Below are 13,288 nucleotides of genomic sequence, written 5' to 3' on the forward strand. Positions count from 1 at the left end.
TGGGCTTCGGAGAAGCTTCGGGATCCTAGTGAGAGCAGTAGCACTCCAGGTTGCAATTCTTTTAACCATGTCGTGACATATTTGACTAAGGCGCATCTGGGAACATCTCGTGCATAAGTTCGAACCCTCATCATGGCCCTTGTGAATTTGTTCATTTGATATATCACGCTATTGTGATTTCTGTGTGTATAGCATTTAGGAACAACGTTTTGTACATGTTTGGAACATGTACAAGTTCACGTTGAGCTCCAAAATCATTCCAAGGTATGGTATAGTAGGAAGGCTGGCAAATGCTCTTTAATATTTAAATTACAAGACCTTGCATGTGGGACATAACAATGCATGACACAACTACCAAATCAACATCAGCTTGCAGCAGACTGACGAAGAAAAGTACCTTGGAGTCAGAATTCAATCACTGAAAGTTGCACAACCAGTGGGATCTGCAGTAAAAAAAAAATCCTGGGAATAGTCAAAATAAATGTTTACTTTAAGGAAAATAAGGTAATTGAACAACTGTAAAACACAGGTGCGCCCATCCCTGGATTGTTGTATCCAAGCATGGAGACCTCAACTTCAGAAATGTTTATCTGCTTTGGAGAAAGTTCACGCCGAGTGAACCAGCTCAAGTAGATTCCCTAACTGACCAAGTATTATGGTTCCTATAGTCAGGGACAGGAAACCTATTAACTAACTTATTATCAAAAGAAGGCACAAAGTCTGGAAGACTATGTAGCACCAGGAGATTTGTTAAGCTCATCAAGATCCCTCTAGGTCAACCGCTAACCGTTTCTAGGATGCAACTCACAAAAGTTGCCCAAGTCCCTCCATTTCAAGTTCAAGTATGTTTATTAAGATAAGCAATATATACACAATATATACAATATATATAGAGATAACATCTCAAAGGGATAGAGTAGCTTAGGCTACTTCTATCCCCCTAGTCCCCTCCATAATACCAATTAACAGCATGATGAACAAAGGCATTGGGTAAAAGGAAATGTACTCAAGGACGTCTGTCCTGTCATGGTAATTGAACCAGAGATCTTTTGGTTGTTAACGGACTGTGCATATCATATCTCATATGAATGATTTACTTTATCTATTAAATACAAACATTACAGCATTCTGATCTAGTCTTGACACTACATTTACTCTCCAATGAATGCCACTATGTAGGTGACCATTCAAGATTCACTGCACTGCACAGCTATAGACTCAATCTTAGACCAAGAATTAATCTGGCTGCGGCCTGATGAAAGGACTCGCTGATCGAGTCTCTGCAGTACCCGACAGTCCTTTTTCAATAGTACAAAAGGCATTCAGTGTATTGGATGCCCTACAGCCCAGCATGCACCCCAACCACCGTGGGAAATCCTTCTTGGATGCCCTACAGCCCAGCACACACCCCAACCACCATGGGAAATCCTTCTGGGATAAGTCAGCAATTATCAAAATAAAGTGCCAAGCAGGGAAAACCTTTCACCCATAGGGTTATAAACCCATGGAACTGCCACCTACCGAAGCTGTAAATGCCAAGAGATTACTTCAGTTTAGAATCCAGAGATAAAAAATTCTCATGAACAAAGGGGGACCTATGACTAGCTGCTGGCTTTCTGTCCCTGTTGAGGCTATTATAGAGATAATGGCCCTTAGGTAAACTCAGTTAAAGTATTACAGTATATTAAATGCAGTTCAACCCTTCGATTTCAGACTCTTGGCTTATGTTTTACTCAGTTTCCGATTTAACAAAATTGCACCTTAAAATTAGAAGGAAAACTGAAACAAATTTGATGTACTGTATAAAGTATTTCGTAAAATACAATTTTTTTTGTATTGATTTAAATCTTCACTCTTACATCTATGAATGTTACAGTTGTTTCAGAGGCACAGATAAGAATATGGTTTGTTTGATAAAGTTTACTAACAAATATAAATACTAACCAGACATTTATATCGTAGTGGAATTCATTTTGCTAAACTCTATTTTGCCTTGTCATGTCATTCTTACCTTGTACGATAGAAACAATTCAGTCGAGTCAAGCAGCATACATGAAAACTATTTTATAAAAAATTTCTTTCACATACAGTACAGTATAACAAGCATTTTCACAATAAGAAGAGAACAAAAAATATTTACTAAATAAGTCCAAACTTTTTATTATACAGCCTTGTCATATTTCTACAAATTACAGGTTACTTCAGTACTGTATTTAATTTTTGAAAATTAGCATATAGTCTTTAATTGTTTAAACTAACAATTTCACACCAGCAGTTCTTTTTATTTACATAAATGATTAGAAAAAATCATATTTAACATTTTATTTTAAAGACGTAGAGGTGGCATTCCCAAACGAGCCCTAAGAGCATTTGCTTCTGCAATTTCCAGCTCTTCTCTACTCATCCCCAAAATGTTATCTCGTTTGCTACGACCACTGCGATGATGTTTCTCTTTGCGTTCTCCACGATCGCGATCCCTTTCTCTGTCCCTATTTCGCTCCTTACCATGCTCTCTCTCTACACGCTCACTATGACGATGTTCACGTTCCTTTTCTCCTCCACGACCTCTTTCTCGGTGATGGTGTGGATGATGACCTAGGAATAGTAGACAATGTAAGGTCTGGAATGTAGCAAATATCTAATTAAATATAAAAATGAATCAAGTGATATTTTGTGAAATAGCAAAATCACAAGATGTAAGTTTTGAGCTAGAAATCTTAAAGGATAGGAAAATGATAACGGAAAATAGCTTTTAAGGATTTCTTCTATAATAGTAAAATGCAAGTACGTAACGACAATTCAATACCAGGCCATATGTGCTCTCATTACTGTATATAAACTATTATCACAAATACAGCCAACAAGCATACTAACAAAGATTTGTGAGTATGATTTGGGGGGCCCCAGACATCATGTGCTGTCTGGGGCTCTTTACAGCAGAGGCTGTATTAATACAGCCTGAGTTTAAATACAGCACAGGCTGTAAGGGGCAGCTCCATGTAGCAGCACAGGCTGTACATGGAGCTACCACTTCTCCACATCCTTGGGGGAGTACCAAAGGAAATAGGCAGTTAACGAGCAGAGCATAAGAGCCTGTTATACTCAGGAACACTTGAAAAACAGAACTCACCTCCCAATCAAGTGTGCAAATCTGACAGAATTCCTACCAAGCCCCAAAGAAAAACAGGGTTGTCAACCAGCCAGGATGAACCCAAGACCTCACAATGCAGCCAATAAGCAGAGACAAACCCATGCTCAAAAGAGACTGGGTCCATCATAGGAAAGGGGTCCAAGTTCAACAGGAGGTATCAAAGCTAATCCATATGGACTACTGAAGGCATAGCACAGGAACACTGAAATCTCCAGAAATATGACAACTTCGAGGTATTGTACCAGATCTGGAAAGGAACCAGAGGGAGAGCAAGCGAGAGATCAATATCGTTGATGGTGGGGGATAGTAAAAATTATCTCTTTCCTGAAGAAAAGGACCCTCTGCAGAGGAAACCAAAGTCCATGGAGGATTGAAAGGACACTTATGGACCCTCCTTGGGCTTCCTCTCAGCCCCAGAAGCCTGCCATGAAGGCTCCAGGGCAGAGCCAAAGTCCTCACACAAACATCTGTGACAGGAAGGCATCCTCCCAAGGAGAAGGTTCAGAACAAGGGGGGGTGATTGTGAAGATCAATGCCCCCGTAACCCTAGTGAAACCAGAAGACTCAACTGCCTCTGCCATCAACATGGAGGGGACCACCCTTGGAGAAGGCTTAAATACACTCCAAGCAAAACCCCTCACCCGACTCAGAACACTCAGATGTTTCCGAGCCGGAACCACAGAGGAAAGACAAAAAAACAGGGTGAACCACACCCACAGGGAAAGAAGGAGACAGAATTAGTCCAGGTGGAGGTCACCAAGACCTCCAATTCCTGGTCCCTAAACACTATTGGGGCCAACTCTGGGGCATCCAGCTGATCACTATGTTGCAAATGCCTAATCCGAGTAAACTTAGCTCGTAAAGTGACGGCTGCTTGAAAAACTTCCAAGTGCGAAGCAGAATCAGTCAGATAGGACACCCAATGATATATTATTTCATACCTCTCTCATCTCCTTTCAAAAGGGTACATTTAGAGAGCATTGAAACAATCCCAATAATTTATATTCTTTATTGGGTCTATGCATTCCATATGTATGCATAAACACACTGTATATTCTGTACATGAAGTAAGTAATTATCAAAAGAAGGCACCAAACCGGGAAGGCTATGTAGCACCATCAAATATGCGGTTCTGTACATGAAGCAAACACTAAAATTAGGAACAATAGAACAAACAAATGGCCCCCCTGCAGGACAAAGTCCAAGGATGGACAACACTCTACTTGAAGTGGCAGGGATTGATCATCATGAGTCCTTATCTGCAAGAGAACTACCCACGGAAGCTAGCTGAGGACTGAATACCACCTGGTGGTGGTATTCGGTACTAATGAGTTTTGAGCTAGTTTGAATGAATTATTTCTTATGTGTGAATCGCTTGGCAGCTTCAAGGCTTTATTTTCTGTGACTATTCCAGTTGTTTGTAAAGCTTCACTGACTTTCTGGAGGCTTTTTCCAGTGGGGTGGTGGACTGTCACACTCTCTCCCTGCACCTCTGCGAGGGGTGAGAGGGGGGCCAGATTCTGGCTCTGGTCCCTGGCCAAAGGGAACTTCCATGATTGATGTGACCTTTCAGTATGGAGCAATCTGAGCAGGATAGCTTCAGAAAGCCACTAAGGGGTTCCCTCCAGAGAAAAAAAGAAAAAGGAAAACATATAGGGATGATTATCATTCCAGATTAGTAAGCACATTCTATATAACTACAAAAAAATAATTACAGTATGTACTGACCTGGAGATCGAGATCTAGATCGATGACGTTTTTCTCTTGATCTGCTGCGATGTCTTTTCCTTTCTCTTTCCATCCCTCTTTCACGCTCCACAATTCTATCCCGTTCCATAGCTCTTTCCCTTTCCATTAGCCTTTCTCTGTCCATTCCTCTTTCTCGTTCCATTCTTTCCATACCTCTTTCTCTTTCCATTCCTCTCTCTCTATCCATTCCTCTATCTCTATCCATTCCCCTCTCTCTGTCCATTCCTCTATCACGTTCCATTCTATCCATTCCTCTTTCTCGTTCCATTCCTCGATCTCTCTCCCGTGAACGACTTCTACTGCGATGCCTGTTACAATAGAAAAGGAGAGCAACAATGCATTAATAAATTTAATGCTATTCATTCTCAGAAATATTCATGCAATTTGAGAGCTGCCTAATCATGAAAAACTCAGCCTGGTTTCATAATAATTACAAATCTGACCGAGTACTGTATAAATAAAATCCCTATTTTTAGCTCATTAACTTAAAATCTTGGTGACCTATGGTTAAGATCTAGTATGGTCTCAATAGACCAGTTTAGTGAGTAAAGAAATAGATAAAACTAACCAATAAGCATGATAAAAGCTGGAAAATAGCTAATAATCAGTGCCCAAGGTTTAAAGAGGAATTCAACTAACAGCCATTATAGTGCATCACGAGTCAGTAGGCTTCCATAAATCCCTACACCAGAAGATAATGACAGAGGCATCCTACAGCTTAGCAACCCATTATACATACCAGCTCAATTTTTACTTAATTTCATATTAAATATACTGTACTTTTATTGCAAAAATCAACAAAGTATAAAATGATACATATTTTTTTTTTTTTTTTTTTTTTTTTTTTTTTTTTTTTTTTGAGATACAGTATATACAAGAGTTGTTACATTCTTGTACAGCCACTAGTAAGCGTAGCGTTTCGGGCAAGTCCTTAATCCTACGGTCCCTGGAATACGATCCCCTGCCGCGAAGAATCGTTTTCATGAAGTAGTACCTCACCTCCCCAAAGTAGTGACCAAAGGACCGCGACCCCACCCTCCCCAGCTGTGTGCAGGTGTAAATAAGACTCGTGGGATTAATTGATAACTATAATAATAAAATAAAGATGCTATATAACTATATACCTGTATGCATATAATGTACTGTATTAATCTTACAAGTTAATAAAAACATTAAGATAGCAGTTATGGCAAGTGAGTACAAGACATGTAGGATCTATAACTGTGGAATTGTTTCCATAAGCAAAAGTAATCAGGTGTATGTCTTGCCCTGGAATGTATCACAGTAAAGATATAAAGAATCTTGGGCATATTAGTTGATGCATACAACAATAACAAAATCAAAGGCTTTTTCATTTTCACTGCAAAGCATTTAATACCCAAGCCAATGGCTAAGTCAGTGAACCTAACACTGCCATCATTAATACTGATGATAAAACTGAAGAGAATACAGAGAAGACATTTATGACAAAATAAAACTAACCTTCCAGGTCAAAGGAACAGAATCTAACCCCATGTTATTACTGGAAATGGGAGTCTCAAAGATAAAAACCGTAGCTTATGTAAGGCTGTGATAAAGTTGGAATGGGGAGCTTTGTTGTGGTGTTGGCATCATTTCTTTATAGTAATAAAAGGTAGTGACCTAATGGGTTAGTCAGGTGTTAGAGAAAGCACTTCTTGATGGTCATTTGATGTAAAGTATCACATAGAAAGGTCGAGTCTTAAAATAATTTCTGGCTTCAGTAAGAAAGTAAAAACCCCTCACAGTGTTCAAGAGAGAACTTGATACTAAGCCCTCAAAATCATCTCAAGGTAACCTCAAGGTATTCATTATAAGCTTGACTGAGAATTCTCCATTAACTTCACGTGCTAGCATAACCCCAGAGAAAGTTTCAAAGGTTCCTGACTGCTCCAGTACAGAATGATTAACCTCCCTAACTTCAGTAGGTCCTAAGTAAGAGTTAATAGGATCGTGTTTTAGGAAGCAATAGAGAATAACTCAGAAGATATACAAAACCATACACCAAAATGTAACCTACCTCTTTTCTCTTTCTCTGTCATTTCGTAAATCTCGCTGTGGGGATCGTCTAGAGGGAGAGTGGCCTCTGCCATGCCGATCATCCCTAATGAAAAACAAAAATTGTTTCTTAAAAAGCAATAAATTAAACGGCACTAATTAGATTTAATTCAAGCAATAATTTTCACAAATTGTAACTGTCATATGCCCTAATACATTACTAAAATAATATAAATATGTGTACAACAGTACATATAATTTAATACAACAATTTAATACTCTAAATACTGTACAACTAAAACAATAATGATTCTCTCATTGAACAAATTGAAATTTCAATTTGTTTGATGACAAACAATTTATGACACTGCACAGTATATGATATGTACAGCACTCAAATAACAATAAATGATTCACCACAGGTTGAGAATCCTCTAGTACTGATACCCCCACAAGAGAATTCATATTACATAACTTACCTAAGTGCCGTTCGTGTTGGCTCTACTGGATCATTTCTTGGCCTTGGCGGAGGAAGGATTTCCTCTTCGTCACTTTCACTCTCGAGGTCATCCAAATCATCATCTAATAAGGATACACGACCTTCAAGCTCATTGTTAGCTTCATGAATCCATCTGCATAAAGAAAAACTCACAATGCTTAATTCTTAGTTAAATAGCTTATTCTCCATCCTTCTCAAACCATTTAATCTATATAATTTACCTTGCATGAAAGTTGTAATGGCTTTCTTCAATATTTATATTATTATCTTTTTAACATTAACCTTATACTGTACCTCTTTTCTAATTAAGCTATTGCACTTATCGTACAACACACCCTGGACACATAACAATACCTGGAATTCTCTTCATTCAATTTGATTCTTACTTTATATCCTAAAAGAAAGTTATCCAGCCATAATTCATATGGTAAATTTTACACACATTATCTAATACTAGCTACTATATTAAATATACTATATTACTTACATTGAAAAATATGCAACTAATCAAGAACAAGAAAAAGTTGTTTTGAATATAGTGAAATGCTCTTTTCTGTCCTGAACCCATTGTTGCTGCCATACTCAAATGCTCCCGTGACTTTTATCCCATCATGACACAGGTCTTTAAAATATCTACTATAAATATGTATACAGTATCTAGAAAAAAAGAAGCAGTGACAAGTTAAACCCAAGACATAACATCATAACATGGTGAACCAGTTTGCTATAATACAAAAGAACAAATCAAACTTTCAAATCAAACATCCTCTGCAAGCAGAAATTAGAAGCACTGTACCAAGACTGGCAATGCTCACTCTGGAAATTACTGTTAGCAGATCAAAGCTACACTGACCGCCATCAGGTGTCATCACATCAAGGTCGGAGAATGTTCGCTTGAAATCTAGACCATCCAAGCTAGTTTAAGGAAGATAGGACAGCCAATGGGATCCAATGTAGACTACAAAAATGTGAGAAAAATGCAGCAAGGGCAACATACTCACAAATAACATGGGCACACAAGAGTAGGAAGCATGTTCGCTTGAAATCTAGACCATCCAAGCTAGTTTAAGGAAGATAGGACAGCCAATGGGATCCAATGTAGACTACAAAAATGTGAGAAAAATGCAGCAAGGGCAACATACTCACAAATAACATGGGCACACAAGAGTAGGAAGCAGGCAGACAAAGTTTCACAAACCAGAAAACTATCAGCAATAAGTGAGTTTGTAAACAAGGCAACTCAGACCTTGTAAACAAGGCAAGGACAAAAGAAGAACGAGCAGTCCACAACAGAATGTGGAAGGCACATTCTTGAATAACAGGGACGGAAGGAAGGAAAAGGAACCAGCACTCAAGTTAACAAAAGACTCGTTGCCACCACAGAACATACAACTTATCAACAAAACAACAAAAAGAGCAGAAATATCTGGCCAACCTGACACTGCCAAAAATCAAGCATTTACCATTATGAAATGCCCCTGTCTGGTGGGGCATTTCTAGTACGCCTAGAACAACAACAGATGGAATGTCTGGGCACAGTGCCGATCATCCAGCCATACACAATGAAAACTCACCCCTCAGTCATGTGTTATATCAAGGGCCAAGTCAACTCGGGTCAACGGTGCAGGAGGTCACAATGTTATCAGTTATGTTATCTTAGCCTTGCTAAGACTAAGGAGGACTTTGATGTAGAAGTAGTAATCCACAAGGATTACTACTTCTACATCAAAGGATGCCGAAGATCTCATATGCCCTTACAGCTGCATATAAGATCAAGATCAGATTGAGGATAGACAGATGGGGGTTTGGACTGTGTATGGATGTGGGTATGTGATCCAAGATTCTGGAGGATGACGATCAAGTACCCTTGTTGAGTATAGAGCACTGGAAAGTACGTACAGTACAGCTCTCTTATATTCAACACACTAGACACATGGTATAACTTTGGAAAGTTATTTATTGCTTTCACATTAAAAAACATTTTATAATGATGCACTGGTAAGATCACTTGCATGGGAAGCAGAGAGAAGCAGGCAATATCACCACTACTCCCCTACAATGACACACTGTTTCCTCTTATTTTAGCCACATGGGGGTCTTTAGTTACATAATCGATAATGAATATATTGTAATATACTTCATGGTTTTAACAATTATATTGGATGACACTAAAGCTCCTTTATAGGGCTGCTACCATCACTACAAATACTACTGTGTGCTTACAGCCCACTTAAATGAATAACATGTAAGGTATTAATAAAAAACAAATATGGAAAGATTGTCACTGATTGTTAAACAATGAAGAGCTAGAACATGCACTCCTTAAATTAAAACTTCCTGCACATTTCATACCACATTCAAAATAGTAACAGGAATCGATAAAATTGATAGGGAAGAATTCCTGAGACCCAGAACTTCAAGAACAAGAGGTCATAGATTTAAACTAACAAAACAAAGCTGCCGGAGAAATATACGAAAATTCACTTTTATAAACAGAGTGGTAGACAGTTGGAACAAGTTAAGTGAGGTGGTGGAGGCCAAAACTGTCAGTAATTTCAAAGCGTTATATGACAAAGAGTGCTGGGGAAACGGGACACCACGAGCGTAGCTCTCATCCTGTAACTACACTTAGGTAATTACACTTAGGTAATAATACAAAACAAGAGTTTAAGTTGCTAATTCCCATGGGACATCTCAAGTTTGTTTTCAATTTGTTATTGACACTTGATACTGTACAGTATAACAAAATGTAGATAAAAACAAATATATTTTTATTTACATCATGTTACTCTCCATTCAAACTAACATTACAAAAAAATTGCCCATCATAGTTCCATATATAAATTTTCACAGACATACTGTACCTTTTTTGAACTCTGGGTAAAATCACATCATTTGAACGTTCATCTCTTAATAAACTATCAATATATTCATCCATGTGAGCAAGTTGGTACTGGCCAGAACGATCCATAATGCGTAGCTTCCTATAGTCATTAAGAAGAGGTTCCAAGTATTTGTAGCAATCCAATGATCCATATACGAGCCTCAGGTAAAATGCCCCCAAAGCACGAACATACCTGAAACAAAAAAGTTGTATCCTAGAAGATTTTACATATTTTTTTTTAATTTTGAAATGATGATCACCCTCAAGAGTTAGGTATTAATCACCAGAGGACAACTAAGAAGGCTATCCAAGTCTCCTTTGATACTCTATTTCTGATACAAACAAAAGAACAGTACTGTATTATTAATTCATAAAACAATCTGTTTGGGATACAATTATGAAGCTTTGCAGTTTGTACATTATAAATTTATACAATAACTCCTAAGAAATTCTAAAGTCAAAGGTGTAATGATTATTTTAAACTATTCCATAAACAAAGAATTGCAGAGAAACTTACTCAAACAAAAAGCTCCTAATGATGCAATCCAAAATGAGAAATCCCAAACATCCTGTGGTATTAGGATATGAGTGTAGAAGGCTTGATGCAGTTACCCATGCAAGTATTTGACAACACTCAAAGTTATACTCCCCTAATGAAAATTTAAAATGATTCTTCAAACACTCAATTGATACAATATATGAGTTCAGTGAAAACCTTCCAATCAACATACATAATTGCTGTAAATTTCAAGTCAATGTTAACTGATGTTCTTAAAGAAATTGCAAAGAAAAAAAATTAATTATCTAAACCATTAAGTTAAATTTAATAATAGTACATACTTAAATTCATCTTGTTTGATGAATTCGATAATGATGTCCTTCTCAGGTTGGATCTGTAGCATCTTCAGAACAAGACATAGGAATGGTGTTGGTTTGATATTGCCACCATACACACCACCAATACACCTGAGGGCCATTGCCTTGTCGACTAGTAATTCCGCTGAAATAATTAAAAAAAATTAAAAAGGCGAAGTACATTAATATTTAACTCCTATTAATAAAACATGTTCCTGTGGCAAATAAAAAGATAATAAATTTATGCTATAAATTTACACTAAGAGGTAAACATTCAATTTGTGGTGTCTTCTGATGCAGCAGACTTTGCAACACAGTGCAACTCAGATGAGATGACCCAGTAATTCAAAGCAAAGGCCAATCTGGTCTCATTCTCTAAGCATGCAATAACAATGTCTGTGCCTCACATTCCCTGCTTAGAGTTGTCCATACTTATAATACACATACTGTTTAACAGTGACATGTATCTGCTTAACAATTGTTTGGTGGACGTATGAGATGCTAAAGTGGCCTTTGTCCTGAGATGTCAGATCATCTAGCCTGAGTTATGCCGTCTTGTGGGGATGCCACAAAAACAACAATATGGCATTTATCGATGTAATGTAATATAACCAGCATTTTGGGCTGGGAAGTGGCAGACCTTCTTAGAAAAAGTATTCAAATAAATGTTTCAATCAGGAATGGAAAATATATGAACTCTGGGAGGCTACTGGAGTGTATCCACTTTTTCCACATAACCTTATATTTGATACTCATTAATTCATGTACAGAAGTATAATTTAAACACCTCTCTTCAAGCAGACAGTTTTGAGATAATAATGAAATAATGTATGAGAGTTTGAAGTGGAAAAAATGGATGTTAAGAGTACTGTAACTTGTAACTGCTGTTCAAGCACATGTTAGTGATGGGTTTAATTACAGTACTGGCACTTCAAGGATGACACCAAGAATATTATGTCAACACAACACAGAACTAAAAGGATTATGTGCTTCGTTCACGTCTACTGCTTGAATTGCACCTATCTAAATGCTTCATCAACACACTACAAATACCAATACTTGCCAACAGAACCTAATTATGTAGCCTAACCTATGCTAAGCATAACTATTTGACACATTCTAATATGTAATAATATTAATTTATATTTAAGAAAATACCAATTTGGAATATGCAGTACGCTGAAATTTATGACTGTTTCTTTGGGGTCGACTGCTGGCTGGACGACCTAGCCTGAGGACAGTTTAAGTTATTGACTGGTACACATCCTCCAAAAGCAAAGCTGAAATTTGCTTACATGTTCGACGTCACAGACATGTACAAATTTAATGAAACTAACTTGACATATATATAAATTGCCAATCTTAATCAAACTTAGAGCAATGTCCCAAGCTTGCCTTTCCATTCCCATCTATAATAAACTGGGTAAGAAAGCTTTTCACCTACCTGAGAGGGCAAAACATTCTTCCTTCCAGTATCTAGAGTCGTATATTCTGGTTCTTATAATCTTCTCGACTAAATACTGTGGGTTTGTGCCATGGATGGACTGAGCGTCCTTCACGGTGCGGTTAGCCATGTTTACCAACACCTCCCTTGGACGTTCTCACACCTTGGTCGGTTCGTACACAAGGCCGTGTGCAGGCGGATTCAGATTACGATTCTTTATTTGTAAACAAAGTTTTTAATAGTTATGTTAGTAACACTAATTTTTGTTATTAACAAGCTTAGGTATACACAACAATGTGCTACTACCATATTTTATATGAAAGATTATAAAGTGTAGACAAAACTATCTATAAGTTCATCTAATAATACCGCAACCCGTCCTCGACTCAAATCCATTACATCCACCGGTCAACCCCACAGGCCCATAGATATGTAACGGTTCTATTGTTACGTAAAGTATGGTGACAATAAACACAGACACTAAGATACTATATATATATTTGGTCGAATATACAGAAGTACACAGGTGATACTTTGGTGTGAGTTGAGCGCACTGAGCGTCGGTACAGTATCTCGCAAGTGTCTGCTCTAGACCACACTTGAAAGTAGACTAGTTAATGTTTGCTATTCTTGCTGCTTATATTGCTGGGGCAACATCTCACCGTGTTGCCCGGGCAACGCCTCACCTCA

The 13,288-nt window shown here is 37.8% G+C and overlaps 1 protein-coding gene across 1 annotated transcript; it reads right to left on the reverse strand.

Annotated features, from left to right (window-relative positions):
- Window positions 1-1,789: 1,789 nt before the first annotated feature.
- LOC123761354 (pre-mRNA-splicing factor 38A) lies at window positions 1,790-12,770 on the reverse strand. The gene is made up of 7 exons (XM_045747330.2): window positions 12,599-12,770; window positions 11,140-11,299; window positions 10,280-10,492; window positions 7,396-7,548; window positions 6,939-7,022; window positions 4,880-5,208; window positions 1,790-2,595 (listed from the first exon to the last, which is right to left on the reverse strand). Exons 1-7 carry the CDS (start codon window positions 12,726-12,728, stop codon window positions 2,327-2,329), a joined length of 1,338 nt encoding a protein of 445 aa, XP_045603286.1. The 5' UTR covers window positions 12,729-12,770; the 3' UTR covers window positions 1,790-2,326.
- Between the last annotated feature and the right edge of the window lie 518 nt (window positions 12,771-13,288).

Source organism: Procambarus clarkii, chromosome 7, assembly GCF_040958095.1.
Source record: "Procambarus clarkii isolate CNS0578487 chromosome 7, FALCON_Pclarkii_2.0, whole genome shotgun sequence".
NCBI lineage: Eukaryota > Metazoa > Arthropoda > Malacostraca > Decapoda > Cambaridae > Procambarus > Procambarus clarkii.